The sequence below is a fragment of the Sinocyclocheilus grahami genome, unplaced genomic scaffold, assembly GCF_001515645.1.
Source record: "Sinocyclocheilus grahami isolate Dianchi unplaced genomic scaffold, SAMN03320097.WGS_v1.1 scaffold239.1, whole genome shotgun sequence".
Taxonomy (NCBI): Eukaryota; Metazoa; Chordata; class Actinopteri; order Cypriniformes; family Cyprinidae; genus Sinocyclocheilus; species Sinocyclocheilus grahami.
The window spans coordinates 867385-885737 of record NW_015505418.1 but is presented as its reverse complement, the minus strand read 5'-3'; the positions used below and the strand labels follow the sequence as shown (position 1 = coordinate 885737).

At 36.8% G+C, this 18353-nt stretch overlaps 1 protein-coding gene across 1 annotated transcript in view; it reads right to left on the bottom strand.

The window, feature by feature from the left end:
- Window positions 1-458: 458 nt before the first annotated feature.
- LOC107597850 (leucine-rich repeat-containing protein 52-like) overlaps window positions 459-18353 on the bottom strand; it is a 31505-nt gene continuing 13610 nt past the window's right edge. Inside the window, exon 2 of the mRNA XM_016289044.1 lies at window positions 459-1466. Coding sequence (XP_016144530.1) covers window positions 1132-1466 — 335 coding nt within the window. The 3' untranslated portion in view covers window positions 459-1131. The remainder of the gene's footprint in view (window positions 1467-18353) is intronic.

Genomic DNA, 18353 nt, shown 5'->3' with positions numbered 1-18353 from the left:
TCAGAAATCATTTTAATATGATTTGCTGTAATAATATGATTACTTATCAATGCTATTATTATTTTTAATGGTGAACACAGTTGTGCTTCTTAATATTCTTGTGGAAATTATGATACATTGATTGATCGTGATACATCCTTGCTGAATTAATTTATTTAAAAAAACTGCCCCCCCCCCCCCACCAATTTTTTTATGATAAAATGTATTTTTAAAAATGTATTATAATTATAATATAATGTCCCCCCCCCCCCCCCCACCAATTTTTTTATGATAAAATGTATTTTTAAAAATGTATTATAATTATAATATAATGTAAAATGTATATTATAAGATTTATTATTATTTGTCAATATTATTATTATTCATCAATACATATATTAATATTTATATTGTTTTTTTGTCAATGTGAAATTACAGCCTGACAGGGCAAGCAGAAAAATCCTTATTGTTAAGCCCTGCAATAAAATGTTCTCAATCCATCATTTGAGCAGTCAGTCAGTCTGTAACCCCTTAAAAAATATTTTCAGCCTTCCATGGAGTTGTGCAGACAGTGTAGAAAAGTCTTCCATCTTCTATTCGTTAATTTCACACTGCATGAGTCTGGAGAGACTGCCTTGTATATCCTCCATTTACATTCCTTTCTTTGACCGAGCTAGTAAATAAAAGCTAAGATAGGTTACTGGATTAGTCTTCAAGCCTCTCTACCTACCTGTCTTTTTCCCTTTTCCTTCCTTCTCGCTGGGTCTCTCTCTTAAATGTGAAACACAGTGTTATCCCCCTGCCTCAATTACATTACTAACACTAGGGAGAGCATTGTGTGTGAGCATTATTTCTATGCATTTAACCAAGATCAACCCTCAGATCTGTCAGAAACCGCAATCTTTTTCAGCTGCAAGTTCACTGTGTCCCTCTCATCTGTCTCTCTGTCTGTTTGTCTGAGTCCACCTATAAGAATAGAAATAAATCTAATCTGTCTGTCCTGCCCTTCTCTTCTCTTAATCTAAAACTAATGTTGACACATTCTAAAAAAAGTGCACTTAAAACCTCTTTATAGAAGAGAAAACTCATTTGCTCTGTCTGCAGCTTGTTCTCTTTTCATCAAAGATTTCCCAGCGTCCCTCTGTCCTCTGGTCACACCTGCATGCCTGGTTTGCTCAGGTCACCATTGCCATGGTTACCCCCTCCTCCTCCACATCCTGCCCCTCGGGTGACTGTCTCCTCCTCGTCCTCACTGTCAAACTCCTCGCTCTTCCTCTTGCTGTACCGCTCGTACAGAACCATGAGCACGCCCATCACCCACGCCGACACTGTCCCAGCGCTGAAGATGACAAAGCCGATGGCGATGAAGAACAGGTAGTCCCAGTAACCCAAGCCCTGGTGGCATTCCGATCGCAGCTGCATGCCCACCTCCGCCAGGCGCTGACCCAGCATGTCCGGCGGCCCCTGGCACACCGTCTGCCCCTCATCTAGACAGGAAGTCAGAGGAGTGGATGAGTGAGAATGAGGGTAGGACAGCAACAATCTAAGACTTTTGCTTTGCAAGATATTACTATTTTTTTTATGACAAAAATTTATATTTCAAATAAATGCAGTCTTTTTAAATGTTCACTTTATATTCACTAAAGAATCCTGAAAAAGTATCACAGTTTCCAGGAAAAAAATATTAAGCAGTTGTCAACATTGCTAATAACATTAAATGCTTTTGAACAGCAAATCGGCATAATGTTAGAATGATTTTTGAAGAATCATGTGACACTGAAGACTGGAATAATGATGCTGAAAATTATAAAATATATTAAAACACAGTTCTTGAAAAATATTATAAACATATTAAATATTAAAAAGTTATTTTAAATTGTAAAATTATAATAACTTTTCACAATAGTATATATATATATATATATTAAAAGTATCTGACCTTATTAATATCAGTGCATTACGCAGGCATATAAGAATATTAATATATTATGTACTCGTAGGTGCTAAATGGGAATGACGAAACATGATGGTGTTTATGATTTTGTAATTAGAATGTGTTATGAACAACGAAATATCTTATAAATTGCTTGTACACTTTGTTTCACACAACTGTGATTCATGTGTAAGTACACTTATATAAATGTACCAATATAAAAAATTATATCATAGTTGTTTTCTTATAAAACCAATAGGGATCTGGAACATCAGTCTGAAAGGAACCTTTTGGAAAAGAAGTTACAAATAAATACAGATATGATTATGATTCATAATATGAGTGTTTATTTATGCATATACATGTTAGCAAGTGTCCTAAAACCTGAAAAACAAGAACATGTTTGCTATTAAACGTGCTTAACTTAACGTGCTTACGTCAAGTTTCTTGTCTTTTATTCTGACACAATTTTATCCTCTCTGTCACACACACACACACACACACACACACACACACACACACACACACACACACACACAGTGTCTTGAGCCCTCCAGTAGTGGCCCTGAAGAAGACACAGGTCAGTAACCATCATCCCCATCTTTAGGTCTGAGCCCAGCAGAGCATCAGCCTGTCAGCTCAACATATCAGCCTGACAGAATGATCCACTAACACACTCATATTGAGACTGAGGCCAACTTCTGTGATCCTCAGTTTCTCATTACATACGGTGGGTACGTAATAAAAAAGGAATCACAAAAAGGTAGGTAAAGACGTCTCTTTTCTTCATTTGTCTTTTTGACATTCCACTCAATATCTTTTGTCTTATTAACTGATGTCTGGCCATTTGGCAGTGTGAGTTGTTAGGAGAAATGATGCTGCTTCACCTTTAATCAAAAAGCACTAACTCCTTCATTACAAAGAAGAGAAGAGACTGAGAGAGAATAGGGGCGGCAATAAGTCACCTCTGGGTTTGATTGTCCTGGAAAGAGTCCTGCATTCAGCAGAGATTTAATGAGCACCTTGACCAGCCATTAAAAATAGTGTCAAACTTAATTCCCATTTTTGAACTCAGATGACCTTTAAACCAAGTATTTAGAATGGCAGATGATTTAGTTGAGGTGGTAGACAAAACACCTGGAATGTGTACAGTAATGGCAAGCTTTGTTTTCAAAATGTTTTACAATTCACAGAAACTAGGAATGTCCATATATTAGTATTAAAATAAGTTTCAGAATTCCAAAAGTTTTAACGTGAAAAAAAAGTTTTTGGTTTTTGTGACATTTCCATTCGTTCTTGATTTACTGGATCGTTTTCCCCCCACAAAATTTCTACCAATAAAATATTTTTGGGGGTAGAAATGCTGTCATGCTCTGTATGTTCTTTATAAAAATGCCCATGGTGTTGTAAGGTTTTATTAATTCACATGAATTTTCCAGTTCTAGAAATGAATTTTAAAATAATGCTACCTCATCCAGGGTTTCCAAGATCATAGGAACCTGTTTTTTAAATCAAAACAAAAAAAAACAGTTGTTGAGGGGGTGAATTTAAATAAGTAATATAGTTGTTTTAGCTCATTTTAATGCTTATTTTGTTTTATTTTAAATCATTTTAAATAATGGGGTCCCTTTGGAAGTTTGCTGAACCACTTTTTTGAGAACAACTAAATGAGTATATACAATTTTATTTGCTATTTGTTGAAAATCTTGCACTCAGCACTTTCAAATCTCATTCTAGTCCATTCAAATATGTCGGCTGGTCGCAAGAAATGCTATAATCAATTGTTTAATGTCATTGACGAAATCACAAAGGAACTAATGGAGTTACTTTTTATGTACTAGATCTACTTTTTAGACTATGAAAACATTTCCCAATAGGATCAGCTCACAATTAGTTCCAAATAACAAAAAAATTACAATCCCTCAAACTTTCCATTAGGCTTGTTTGCCTAGGAACATGTACATACACAAAATCCAACATCTGACCTATGCTCAATGGAGAAGCGTGGAAAAGACCACCTGGTGCTAAAGACGGGGATTACAGGTAACTAATCTTCTCCCATACAGGCAAAAATAGCAGACAGACATTATGCAAGTCATTATGATGATTAGTGTGTTCCATACCCTGTGAACTGGGCCAGGAACAACCACCTGCCCCAGCAGAGACACTGTGACCTCTGTGCTTTATTTGCTGTCAAGTTGGTCTCCTACTACAGTCATATGAGCCATGAGGTAATATCAGGACAAACAAGGAAAATGTGGAACTATCTGAGGCGCTCTATGCTTTTCTATTAGCCACATGGTATCTATATTAGCATCCACACCAAAGCATGATAATGTTCTGTTTGTTGTAAGCAAAGGCTGCGGTTTTGTTTTCTGTCGCTTTAAATGCATCAGTTCTTGAAAGCAGTAAGGATTTTAAATGGTTGTCGATGTTTTATTGTTCATCAGCTCAAAAAAGTTTTTTCGAAGTGATTCCAACAATATTGTTCCTCTGTGCCGTTATTGTTGCGGCCGTGGTGTGGACTCTGCTATTCTTTTAAATTCAGAATGATTTTTTAAACTATCCTTATCATTATAGTTATCATCCTTGTTGTGAATGGGCATTAAGACTTTTTAATATTTTTGGTATCTTATGCTCACCAAGGCTTCATTTATTTGATCAAAAACACAGTAAAAACAGTACTATTGTGAAATATTATTACAATTATAAATACCTGTTTACTTTTTAAAATATATTTTCAAATGTAATTATTCCTGTGATGCATTTAGTCAATAGAAGCAATCAAAACAACAACGTTTTTTTTTAATAATAAATAAAAATAATAAAAAGTAGATAGAAAAGAAACAGAATAGATAGAGCTGGCTTTAGAGGGTCTAGTTATTATTTTTTTCATAATAATTCAAAAGAAAACAAGTATATAGAATAGAAAGTTCTAGTGTTAGAGGGTCAAGTGTAGATGGAAGAGATTCTTGAAAATGGCTAAAGACTCAGCCGCTCGGATTGATTTGGGCAGGTCATTCCACCAACAGGGAACAGTTAAGGTAAAAGACTGTGAAAGTGATTTTGTGCCTCTTTGGGATGGCAGAACACAAGCTTCTGAGGGGCACATAAGTCTGAAGTGGTGAATTTAGGCAAAGGGGTGCAGAGCCAGTGGTTGTTTTGTAGGCAAACATCAATGGCTTGAATTTAATGCAAGCAGCTATTGGTAGCCAGTGTAAATTAATGAACAGAGGTGTGACATGTGCTCTTTTTCATCTCGTTAAAGATTATACTTGCTGCCACATTCTGGACTAGCTGCAGAGGTTTGATAGAACTGGCTGGATGACCTGCCAAGAGTGTGTTCGAGGAGGAGGGGGCCCCAATCGCGGAAGGGGCCTGAGTCAATATGCTGTTCAGGGAGCCCAGAAAGCATAGCGACACCCCTGATTATCTTAGACGATATCGCACACCCCTAATTCTAAGGTATATTTGGCAACACATAATAAATAGCTACCATGTAAAAAACATGAGGACTTAAAGGCAATAACATTTTCCTATTAGCTCCAATAATTGTTTTCCTATTAGCATACGGCCGAATGAGGAGCTTGTAAGTCTCTTTTCTGTCACGCACATCCATGCGTCGATTTAAAGCATTCATAAGACTATTTGAGTTCATACTGACAGGACATTAATTGCATGAGCGAACACACACAAACTATATTTGGCTGTGTTTCAGGCACATGCACTAGGGCTGATATGGTTTGGTCTGACAGGAAGCACTGTGGTGAAAGAAGTGAAAGTGTTTCTTAGTGTCGTCGTTGAAGTGCTGCATGAATCAGAGATTAACACAGAAAGCATTTGCAATGAACGAACCAAGATGCAAACAGAATTTGACACTGAGCGGACCTCGACGCCCTCAAATGTTTCTCACACACACACACACAGTCATTTCTCAAACCCTTGCCCAATGTATAACCTTACATTGCATTCTAGACTAGAGGGTTTTCTGTGTGTGAGGACACATCACTCGCTCTCATTATCTAAAGTCCCATAACCATAACTCTGTCATTTATGTGTAATCTGTCCGGCTCCTCCCTCTATGATTAGCCTCTCTTTCTTCTTCTTTTTTCCTCTCCATGCATCCTTCTTTCCTCGAGGGCATATTAGTTCAAACCACGGTCTCTTGCGTCATCATCTGTGACACACACGCACACACACACACACACACACACACACACACACACACACACACACACACACACACACTGAAGAGGGTGATTGCTCATTATTGCTCAGAATGTGTCATTACAGAGATAATCTCACTGTGCCCGCCGTCAATTTCCATTTCCCCTCACCCCAGAGGTACAACAATTTTTCTTGCCATTTGAAATTGGACATTACTACAGCTGTAAAAATCTAAGCCCTGAAACACTTCATTAAGTGCATGTGTGGATTCATCCAACATCAGTGATTGACCTCACAAATGCTCTCCTGGATGAATGAGCAACTATTCCCACAGAAATACTCCAAATACTACAAAGTCTTATGGAAAGCCTTCCCCACACACACACACTGAAGAGGGTGATTGCTCATTATTGCTCAGAATGTGTCATTACAGAGATAATCTCACTGTGCCCGCCGTCAATTTCCATTTCCCCTCACCCCAGAGGTACAACAATTTTTCTTGCCATTTGAAATTGGACATTACTACAGCTGTAAAAATCTAAGCCCTGTAACACTTCATTAAGTGCATGTGTGGATTCATCCAACATCAGTGATTGACCTCACAAATGCTCTCCTGGATGAATGAGCAACTATTCCCACAGAAACACTCCAAAGTCTTATGGAAAGCCTTTCCAGAAGAGTGGAAGCTGTTATCACTGCAAAGGAGGGAACAACTCCATATCAGTGTCTCCAATCAAAATGTCTGTATTTAGAATGCAATGTCATTAAAGTCCCTTTCAGTGTAATGGTCAGTTGAGCCAATACTTTTGTCTATATAGTTCAAAAGTTTGGGGTCTGTAAGATACTTTTTAAAATACTTTTATTCAGCAAGGATGCATTAAATTGATCAAAAGTGACAGTAAAGACATTTATAACGTTACATAGATTTTGATTTCAAATAAATACAAAGTCATGAAACTCTAGATGGTGCAGGCCGATAGGTTCTAACTCAATCTGACATAATGACATCATTATTCACGTGGCACAGCTGATTGGTTTCTTTCACATCAGCAGCCAATGAGCTTGCTGCTCAACATTCAAATACTTGGCTAGTGTTTTCTGTAGCAGTTGCAGCGCTCTTCAGAAAAACCCTCCACCTTCCCCAGCTCCACCTGTATAGATCTGTTACGGGGTAATTTCATGTATGTTATTCATGGGGGTTATTTCATATATGTTATATGTGCAGCAGCAGTATTTTGCACATGCTCACAGCAGCATGTCTCGGTACTTGCTCTGCCGCAGCAGCAGCAGTGTAGCAGATCTATTCTGTCAAGACCAAACACATTAACATTACCATGTATATTACCATGCTAAACTCTCAGAGAGTTGTCATACAGAAATGCAGTTCTTTTGAGACTTCTAGTCATCATCGATTCCTAAAAAAAAAAAAACACAGTTTTCACACACAAAATATATTAAGCAGTTTAAACTGTTTTGGGTAATAAAAAATGTTTCTTGAGCACCATGATTTCTAAAGGATGTTGTGACACTGAAGATGATGCTAAAAATTCAGCTTTGCCTCACAGAAATAAATTACATTTTAAAATATCCACCTTTTTCCTTAACACGGCAGCCTCGCCCGACTGGAACGATGCTTTACATTTCCGGTCTCTGGTGTTTCTAGTCAAATTAACATATTTTCAGAGCTGGTAAAATAAAGTTAAACCTACGAAAATGGTTTTAAAAAGCACATGGTGCCATAGTTTCATCACTTTACAGAGTCACAATGACTGTCTTTTTGCAGTCTCAAACTCAATGAGTGGGTAGATGACATGAAGCAACCCGTGGTTAGCTGCATGGAAAACACATGAGTGCACATATCCTACAAACAGCTCCTGATCGAAATTCGCGGGATTTTGTCTACAAAAATGATAATAATAATAATTCATTACATTTATATAGCGCTTTTCTAGGCACTCAAAGCGCTTTACATTGTCAGGGGGTATCTCCTCATCCACCACCAGTGTGCAGCATCCACCTGGATGATGCGACGGCAGCCATAGTGCGCCAGAACGCCCACCACACACCAGCTTACTGGTGGAGAGGAGACAGAGATAAGAGCGCAGCACGCATTATTTTAACATTTTCTTAATTATTTCACACACAGTATTTTAACTTAAGCGCAGCAAGCCATGCTCGTTTTCTTTTGCCTTAAGTTTATTGCTGTAACTGTGGCAGCCAACGATAGCACACCTTAACCCTGCGCACATTTTATATTTAGTTTTATTGAAAAAGTTTCAGTTGAATTAATTCAGTTAGAATCCATCATGACGGTGGCTATTAAGAAAGTAAGTTATTATTTGGAATTGTGATAATATTTCACAATATTACTGTTTTTACTGTATTTTTTAATCAAATCAATGCAGCCTTGGTGAGCATAAGAGCAAAATTTCTAAAATTAGTGTGTACACCAACATTGGTGCTTGGGAAACAGTTATGAGATGAAATTTCATAATTCTTGAAGCAATTCTTGAAGAACACACTGCTTTACTTGAGGTAAAATATTCATGCAAATTAATAATTATAAATAATACATTGAAACAAATGCAATAAGTATTCATCAGTTATATGTATTTATATATTTTTAGCTAATTTTCAGAAGCTGGTATCAAGACAAATTTAATTTCATATTACCAATTTCATTTCCACATAAACATTTCTTCAAAAAATAAAAAAGTAAGCCTTAAGGCTTAAGTAATGAAATACGGAACAAACTGCAAGCAAAAAAACCCCCAATATAATAGAGAAAGGCAGTCAGAAGTTTTTACAAACACTCAATGGTGTAAAAGTGTTGTATTAATTGTCATCTGTAGCTTGAAGCTAATTGTAGCTATTATTTCTCTGTTACCCAAATATGATTATATTTCATGAAGTTTTTTATCAAAAGAAATCACATAAGTTCATAAGATTTTTAATTAGAGTAATATAATGTATATCGGGATCAGAGGGATTTGGGTGGGCAAGCCATGTAATGCCAGAGTAAAGTAATGCCACAACATCATGTTGGGGGACTGTCTGTCCATCCATCCATCCCGCTTCATATAGCTGCATACCTGCATCGGCGCCACCTAGGTAAACGTGCCCCCTCACCTCTGGTAAGCACACCACCCCGCCCCCGAAATTGATTTCAGCCGAGTGGGGAACCCTCCCAGAACGCGATTTCTACCGAGGCCCCCTCTAGAAATGCAAATGCCTCTCCAGTTTGTATAGGATGGCACCAACTGTGCTGCATACTCAAATGAACACACATGCTCATACAATATGGGGGGGATGGTAGCATCTCACTTTTTAAAACACGCACGCATACAAAAAAAAAAGTATCCTCAGGGTGCTGGAACCTTTAATTGGTATGGCCAAAAAGCGTAAAATTTACGGTAAAAATCCGGCAGCTGTGGTTGCCAGAATATTACCGTAAAAAATACGGTAGCACCGTTTTAGGTTTTACGGTTTTAACTTAAATTTACAGTTAAATACCGTAATTTCATTAACTGATATAATGTTAATATACCAACCTATTGAAGTATTGAAATCTGTTTTGTAGCTTTGTAATTCACTGATAACCACCAAATGCAGGAGGTGATGAGAAAGTCACATGATGAACCAAAGCCCATCACAAGCAGCTTTTAGATAATAACATATATAGAAGGTGCACAGTGTCATTCACACAAACACTAAACACCATCATGGTAACACACATGAAACTGAAATAATGCAATAAACATTCATTTAACAACATTAGGTGTAACACACAACCCTAATATACAAACCTGATAAGAAAAAACTAAGAAGAAACAGTTATTTGAAATGTAACATGGAATTCTGGGAATGTCAATTTATGGTTATTCACTGTAAATTATATGGTCTTTTTCACTTTCAAAAACGGTATACTACCGTAAAATTAATGTCCAATACATGTAATGTTTAATACAGTTTTTCACCGTATATAGTAGGGGAATTTACCGTTAACCATTTAATAGGTTTTTACTGTAGCATTTCTACAGTCTTTTACCGTTAAATTCACAGTCATTTTTTACAGTGTACCCTCAGCCTAATTAGATCATTATTACTTCATTATTAGTAGCAGAAGGATGTAGTGATGCTAATGTTCCAGTCAAAGCTGTCACATACCTTCACACACACATACACACAGTGAATCAGAGCAACATCCTCTGTATCTGCCAGTTCCTTACAGGAAACGGTCCACAGATGGCATGCTGTCTACAGGAAGCTTTCATCCTATCGTTATTTTCATTCTTTTTATTATACACAAACACCTGCAACTATGATAGAAGAAATGTAATGGAACTTTGAAGAAATTTGCAAAAGCCTGATTAAGTGTGTCAGACAAACACTGTTATAGCGTCTTGTTTTATCACCAGCAGTTCCTTCAAAGACGCTAATTATTTTAGGTCTCTGGAGCCGTGATGTTTTTTTTACTGTTATCGGACATAAAGTTCTGGAAAGGTGCAGGCGGCAGGTCTTGAAAGGGACTGCATAATTATTTGAGCAGATTTCATTTTGGAGACATGTGAACAGCAGATGACTACCAGACAGAGAAAAATGATATCAATAACCATCTGTCTGACAGAGAACTGATGACTCAAGTTCATTTCATCAGTGTTTTTCAACGCTTCATCAGGGGACTTAAACAATAAAAGATTGGAAAGGTCTCTTGTATGTAATATCATACATTTGACAAATGACAAGTTCATTTAAAGGGATCGTTCAGCCAAAAATGAACAATCTGTCATCATTTACTCACTGTCATCTCATCCCAAACCTGTATGACTTTCTTTCCTCTGTGGAACACAAAAGAAGATATTTGGGGGTGAACTGTGTCTTTAAAGACTAAAACAAACATTTCTCTATTCAGCAATAACTGAAGCGTCACAGTGGTGTTAATTGCTGTGAATTATTCATTTAACTGTTGTGTGACACTTTTGCTCAAGGTTAGTGTCGATAGCGCTGAGTGTGCAGGGTAGAGACTGTCCCGTCACCCTCAATTAAAGAACGCCCTGCGGCTTTACCGTTAATCTTGCTTCAGCCGCTACAATATTTATGCAGGTTATTGTCAAACTCCCGTAAGGTGCATTTGCTGATTGCAGTCTCTGAAAGAAACTGGAAAACAGCTAATGATTAGGTAATGATTCAGGCAGTGTTAGTTAAGTGTCCAATTAGTTTCAGGATAAGGACAGGTGATGCTTTTTTCACTTAATCATGAATTTTCATTGCCTTTGCATGATTGTCAATGACATATAAGAATGCATTATGAAGAAAAGGCAAAATGTAAAAAAAATCTATTATATGGAGAAACGTTTATACCATTTTCAAGAAATGTTTTACTTAATTGATTCTAAAACATGTCATTGTATAAAAAGTATATACAAAATAAATGAATAAATTAGAATTAATAAATTCTAAATTATGGGTTTGCACCACATGACATATTAAAACCTGAACTAAACCTGCCATTTCACAAAAAGGCCAAATCATTTTTTTTTTTATAGAAATTTATGTATTTATAGATTTTATTATTGCTAGAGGGGTGACTTTGACTCTTGACTTTGGTTTGGCAGACTCAAATAGGTGTTCAAATATTCCAATTGAAATATTAATAAGCTGTGAAGCAGTTTTGTATATGTTATATCTATAAAAAAAAGATTAAGCCAAACTCCCTAAGGATTAAGAATTTAATTATTAAAGATTTTTTTCTTTATTATGATAGTATAGTCAATGTATGTATAAACTGCATTTTTAATGGGTATTGCAGTCTCTGAAAGAAACTGGAAAACAGCTAATGATTAGGTAATGATTCAGGCAGTGTTAGTTAAGTGTCCAATTAGTTTCAGGATAAGGACAGGTGATGCTTTTTTCACTTAATCATGAATTTTCATTGCCTTTGCATGATTGTCAATGACATATAAGAATGCATTATGAAGAAAAGGCAAAATGTAAAAAAAATCTATTATATGGAGAAACGTTTATACCATTTTCAAGAAATGTTTTACTTAATTGATTCTAAAACATGTCATTGTATAAAAAGTATATACAAAATAAATGAATAAATTAGAATTAATAAATTCTAAATTATGGGTTTGCACCACATGACATATTAAAACCTGAACTAAACCTGCCATTTCACAAAAAGGCCAAATCATTTTTTTTTAATAGAAATTTATGTATTTATAGATTTTATTATTACTAGAGGGGTGACTTTGACTCTTGACTTTGGTTTGGCAGACTCAAATAGGTGTTCAAATATTCAAATTGAAATATTAATAAGCTGTGAAGCAGTTTTGTATATGTTATATCTATAAAAAAAGATTAAGCCAAACTCCAAAAAGGATTAAGAATTTAATTATTAAAGATTTTTTTCTTCATTATGATATTATAGTCAATGTATGTATAAACTGCATTTTTAATGGGGCTTGTGACTTTCACGTGTGCTACGATAATTGATTTGAAATTCCAAGAAGAAACACAGTGTTGAAGTTGTCTTAATGCTTTTGAAACACCAAGATATGGTTTCCAGGCAGTGAAATTGCATCTGAATTTGTGTCAGATTTGAGACATTTTCACACAAGTTCCAAATCAAACATAGCAGCACAAGAAGAAATGGAATGTTCATAAAGATTTTTTATGTTTTTTGAAACAGACCTTTTCAATGGGACAAAGTCGGTTATAAATGACGGAACCCTGAAAAAAAAGGACAAGGGTCATATACAGAACACAAATTTTGGGAAATGATTTTACTCCTAAATATATGTAAAATATAAAGTCAATATTTTTTTCAAGCTGTGAATTCACAGTTAGTCCCATAGAGGATTACTTTTTGTTTTAAAGAAATTAATACTGTTATTCAGCAAGGACGCATTAAACTGATCAAAATTGACAGTAAAAACGTGTACGTTCTCACAAAAAAATGTATACTTCAAATAAATGGTCTTCTTTTGATCTTTCTTTTCATCAAAAAAAAAACTTTTTCAACATTGATAATAACAAGAGATGCTTTTTGATCACCAAATCAGCAGATTAAAATGATTATAAAATGTTTCAAAACAGAAAACAATTATTTTAAATTGTAACAATATTTCAAAGCATTACTACATTTTTGATCAAATTAATGCAGCCTTGGTAAGTATAAGAGACTTCAATCTTACAGACCAAGACAAAAATTAAGAAAATTAACAAACTAAACAATAAATGAACCATTACGAAGTACAGCTAAAATGAAATTAGACTTTTATCAAATATTTAGAGCAACAAACAGCTAAGTTTGACGGTTTCAAATGGTGTGTACATCCTTCTTTAAAATTTCCTCATGTATGCCTTTGTAAAAAAAATTTCCTTTTAATATTGTCACACATACAATTGCCAAAAGCATCCTAGTAGAGGCGCCCCCTAATGGATTGCCTTACCGATGACTTTTACATGCGGTGCTGCCTTGGAATTTGGACAAAACTAGGTATTATATAAGTGAGCACAGTTTTACCGCCTTCTGTTTGGAATAGTCTTTCCGTCTATTCCAAGTCTAACATGTTGCGTAGGTAGGCAGCTCACTATAGAGTTTGGACCAGAGCTAATATGTCTCAGACATTAGGGGATTTTGTTGACGTCAGACTGAAATAAAGCTCTCTGGGTGAGTGTCAATCAGAAAGAACGCTGTACTGTCAGATGGTCCCGTCTCTCCCTCACAGTTTCTTCCTCTCTCGCTCTGTTAGTCAACACTGTGAAAGTGCTGACAATGAGGAGAACCGTCACCTCTCCAGCAGATGATCCAGAAACAATAGAGCCGCTGAGAAATATCATCATGCGTTCTGACACACTACATCACAATTATACACAATCAAATCGCCTGGACTAGTTTATTATGAGGTACAGATATGATGAGCCAGCAGTAATCTTTCATATACTGATGAGACCCTTGGTTACAAGTTCTGCTCCTTATAGACTGAAGCACTGAGAGGTATACAATGAGCTGCCACAATTCAACAGTCAGAAAATAAGGGCGCACGAAGTGTGAATACACAGCAAAATTATGAAATGTGAAGCACCATGAGCATCCAGAAGATGATTAGCATTTTTATCGTGTGCTTGTCAGTAGTCCTGTGTTTTGACTATCAGCATAAAGTCTGTTCCACATTGCAGCTTATTCTAGCCAAGAGCCGCCCACATAACACGCTCCTTTATGCACAATTTACGCCACTTTTAAAGGTAACTGTCCGGTGGGTGGCACTAAAAGTGCATTCGGTTTTAACCCAAACAGATGAAGGTGAATCTAGCCATGTTTTAGTACACGGTTTGATTTACGTATCACGGAAGTCCAGAAATTAAATGTCCGTTGAGTGAAGGGAAAAAAACTTTGAAAATAACGCGTCACCTACTCTAAACCTAACTGATAGTGTTAACGAAAGCAAATGTGAGATTAAAAGCGCATTTGCCGAAGCAACCATGGCATTTCAGCTACAAGTCTTTAAGCTCTTTATTGTGACTTGTGTTTCACGGGGACTCGTACCCAAGCGCTACGCATCGCAAGTGCGATGAAATGTACCAGGTGTGCGACCGAGTAAGTTTACTATGAAAGAAAAGCCATACATATGAAGCTGTTTATGTGATGCAAATGTCAAAATGAATTAGTTTACAAATGAGTCATGAACTAAAAGTGTTTTGAGGTCATAACATAGTACTGTGCAGGGAAATGCACTATAATAAGTCTTTATTCCTCAACAATCTGCCACTGTAATCATAATTTGTGTGTGAAAAGGAAAAAAGTTTTTAATGTTTTACTTTTCATTTCAGCTGGAAACTGCAGTGGCATGTACAGATACATTTTTGTAGTTTTGCAAAAAGGCACTTTGTCTTTCATTGTATGGCCAAAAACAGCTAAAATATTCTTGTTTAATATTCTTTAGTTTTCTTGTGAAAATTCAACAAATAGTTTTTTGGCTGACAGGCTGATTATAGCAGCCTGGGACTTCATAAAATGACTTTGTTTTCTCAAAAAGCCAGCCAATCAGATTGGGACTGGTGACATCAGTCAGATCTTGGTTTGTTTCTGCCACGAATTGAGTATATGCAGTCTAAGTGCTGTCACTGTGTTACTCTCCATCTGTCAAGTGCTAAATTCCTCTAATAAAGGGTCAATGCAATACATATGTCAAGGAGCCAATGTGACCTGCTGAGTGCATTTTGTTCCCAAAAAGTGTGTTCATTAAATTAAATGTGAATTCATTATGTGCACAAATTAAAAGGAAATGAGTGCATGCACTACAGTTTTTTTTAATTCTGTGCACTAAATGAAGTGCTGACCCTAAATTTGTGTTGATGAAATGCAACTGTCTTTTTTCTTTTTGTACAAAATAATTTAAGAAATTGCGTTTTGTCATGAAATACTGTATTCCGTGTCAGGTAATTCATTCAGTCTATGTATACTATCAGTCAAAAGTCTCTTATGTTCACCAAGGCTGCATTTATTTAATCAAAAACACAATAAAAACAGTAAAATTGTGAAATATAATATTATAATTTAAAATAACTGGTTTTATTGGAATATATTTTCAGCATCATTATCGTTACATGATCCTTCAGAAATCATTCTAATATGCTGATTAATAAGAATGATTCTTAATATTAGCAATATTGAAAACCGTTTTTGCTACTAAATTTGTGTGTGTGTGTGTGAAAACTGTGATACATTTTTTCAGGTTTCTTTGATGAACAGAAAGTTCAAAAGAACAGCATTTATTAGAAATAGCAATCATTTGTAACATAAATGTCTTTATTGTCACGTTTGATCAATTTAATGGGTCCTTTGAAGTATTAATTTTGTTTTGTTCACTACAATTCAAACTTTTGAATGGTAGTGTATCATGGTTTGCACAAAAATATTAAAGGGGTCATATGACGCGATTTCAAGTTTTCCTTTCTCTTTGGAGTGTTACAAGCTGATTGTGCATAGATAAGATCCCTGAAGTTGCAAAGACTAAAGTCTCAAAACCAAAGAGATATTCTTTATCAAAGTTAAGACTCTGCCACGCCCCCCTAAAACGGCTCGTTCCAACCCGCCCCCACATATCTACGTCCCTATGTGGAAATATTTGCATAATGCCGCAAAGTAAGAAGGCGTGTGTTTCTAGGTGAAAGCAAAAGCACTTTATTTGGCCTTCCGGAAGTAGATGCATTTAGGAATCTTTAAGATTACTTACAACAGAACAGCAATGCATTTTATGGACGACCGTTTCGTGAACCTAGGAGAGGAGGTAATTCTGACTTTGCTATGACAATCTGGCGCTTCTGAATCAGCTACTGTTTTGTTATTAGTTTAAGTATTTGCAATTGACTGTTCAAATGCGGAGTTTTGTGCATCGTGTGAGTGTGCGTGCGTGTGTGTGTGCGCGCGAGCGAGAGCGCGAGAGAGCAAGAGAGAGAGAGAGAGAGCGAGACAGATCACAGCGGAGTCAGCTGTCTTAACCGTGGCTTGTGTACTGCAAACACATTCATCACTGTCTCTGTCACGTGACTCTGTTCCCCTTTCGGACTCTGTCTTTACATTTATTTTGAAAGATGAAGCTCGCGATTATGGTAAGGGGCGTTACATTTCCGACGAGTGCTTGCGGTGTTCGGCCAATCACAATGCACTGGGTCAAGCTGGCCAATCAGAGCAGACTGCGCTTGTCGGAAGGAGGGACTTTGTAGAAAACGAAGCGTTTGAGAGAGGCGGGGCATAGAGGACCTACAATAATGTACAGTATTTGAAAAATAATGTTTTTTTTAACATTAAAGCATGTCAACATATTCTGTTACACCAAATACACCAAATAATTATCTTTAAAAAAGCATCATATGACCCCTTTAAGCATCACAATGGTTTTTAACATTGATAATAATCAGAAATGTTTCTTGAGCAGCAAATCTGCATATTAGAATGATTTCTGAATGATCCTGTGACACTGAAGACTGGAGTAATGATGCTGAAAATTCAGGTTTGGTCACAGGAATAAATGACATTTTAAAACATTAAAATAGAAAACAGTTATTTTAAATTGTAATAATATTTCACATGACTATTTTACTGCTTTTTCAAATAAATAAATGCAGCTCTCCTTGATTTCTTTCAAAAACAGTGTTAATTACTCCAAATTTTGACCATTAGTGTAATTCTAAGGGTTGCACTTGATGCCCCATATCACAGATACAAGCTCTATTTCAATATTCTTCACCTGATGACTCTCCATTCCAGTGAAACCCTTAAATAAAATGCAAACAAACTGTTAATGTTATTCTCTGACAAATAGTTGCTATTTTATAAACTGTATTTGTTAAAGGGGTCATATGAAATATCATCATGCGTTCTGACACACTACATCACAATTATACACAATCAAATCGCCTGGACTAGTTTATTATGAGGTACAGATATGATGAGCCAGCAGTAATCTTTCATATACTGATGAGACCCTTGGTTACAAGTTCTGCTCCTTATAGACTGAAGCACTGAGAGGTATACAATGAGCTGCCACAATTCAACAGTCAGAAAATAAGGGCGCACGAAGTGTGAATACACAGCAAAATTATGAAATGTGAAGCACCATGAGCATCCAGAAGATGATTAGCATTTTTATCGTGTGCTTGTCAGTAGTCCTGTGTTTTGACTATCAGCATAAAGTCTGTTCCACATTGCAGCTTATTCTAGCCAAGAGCCGCCCACATAACACGCTCCTTTATGCACAATTTAAGAAATTAAATGTCCGTTGAGTGAAGGGAAAAAAACTTTGAAAATAACGCGTCACCTACTCTAAACCTATCAAGATCATGACAGAGCCCCCCCCCCCCTTAAGGAGCGAATTCCAGACGTTCCACTATCACTCCATGGTGGAGTTGACGGAGGGAGAAACTATGAAGGTGACACTGGAGGTATCAGGGGTCCGACTGATGGAGATGGAGCCGGTGGAAGAGGATCCCAAGGCGGAGACAGAAAGCCGAAGAGCCGGGGTGACACTGAGGGATTGGAGGGCCATGGTGGAGCCGACAGCTCTGGCGACCGAGGTGCAGGTGGGGATCCAGAAGGCCACGGTGGAGCTTGAGCGACCGAGAACCAAGGTGGAGCCGGAGGGAGAGAGGAGCCCAATGGAGCCGGAGGGACGAGGCGAAGCCAGAGAAGTGTAGTCCTGAGGCGAAGGCGGGTCAACGAATGATCAAGGTGGAGCCGGAGGAATGAGGAAGCCCGGTGGAGCTG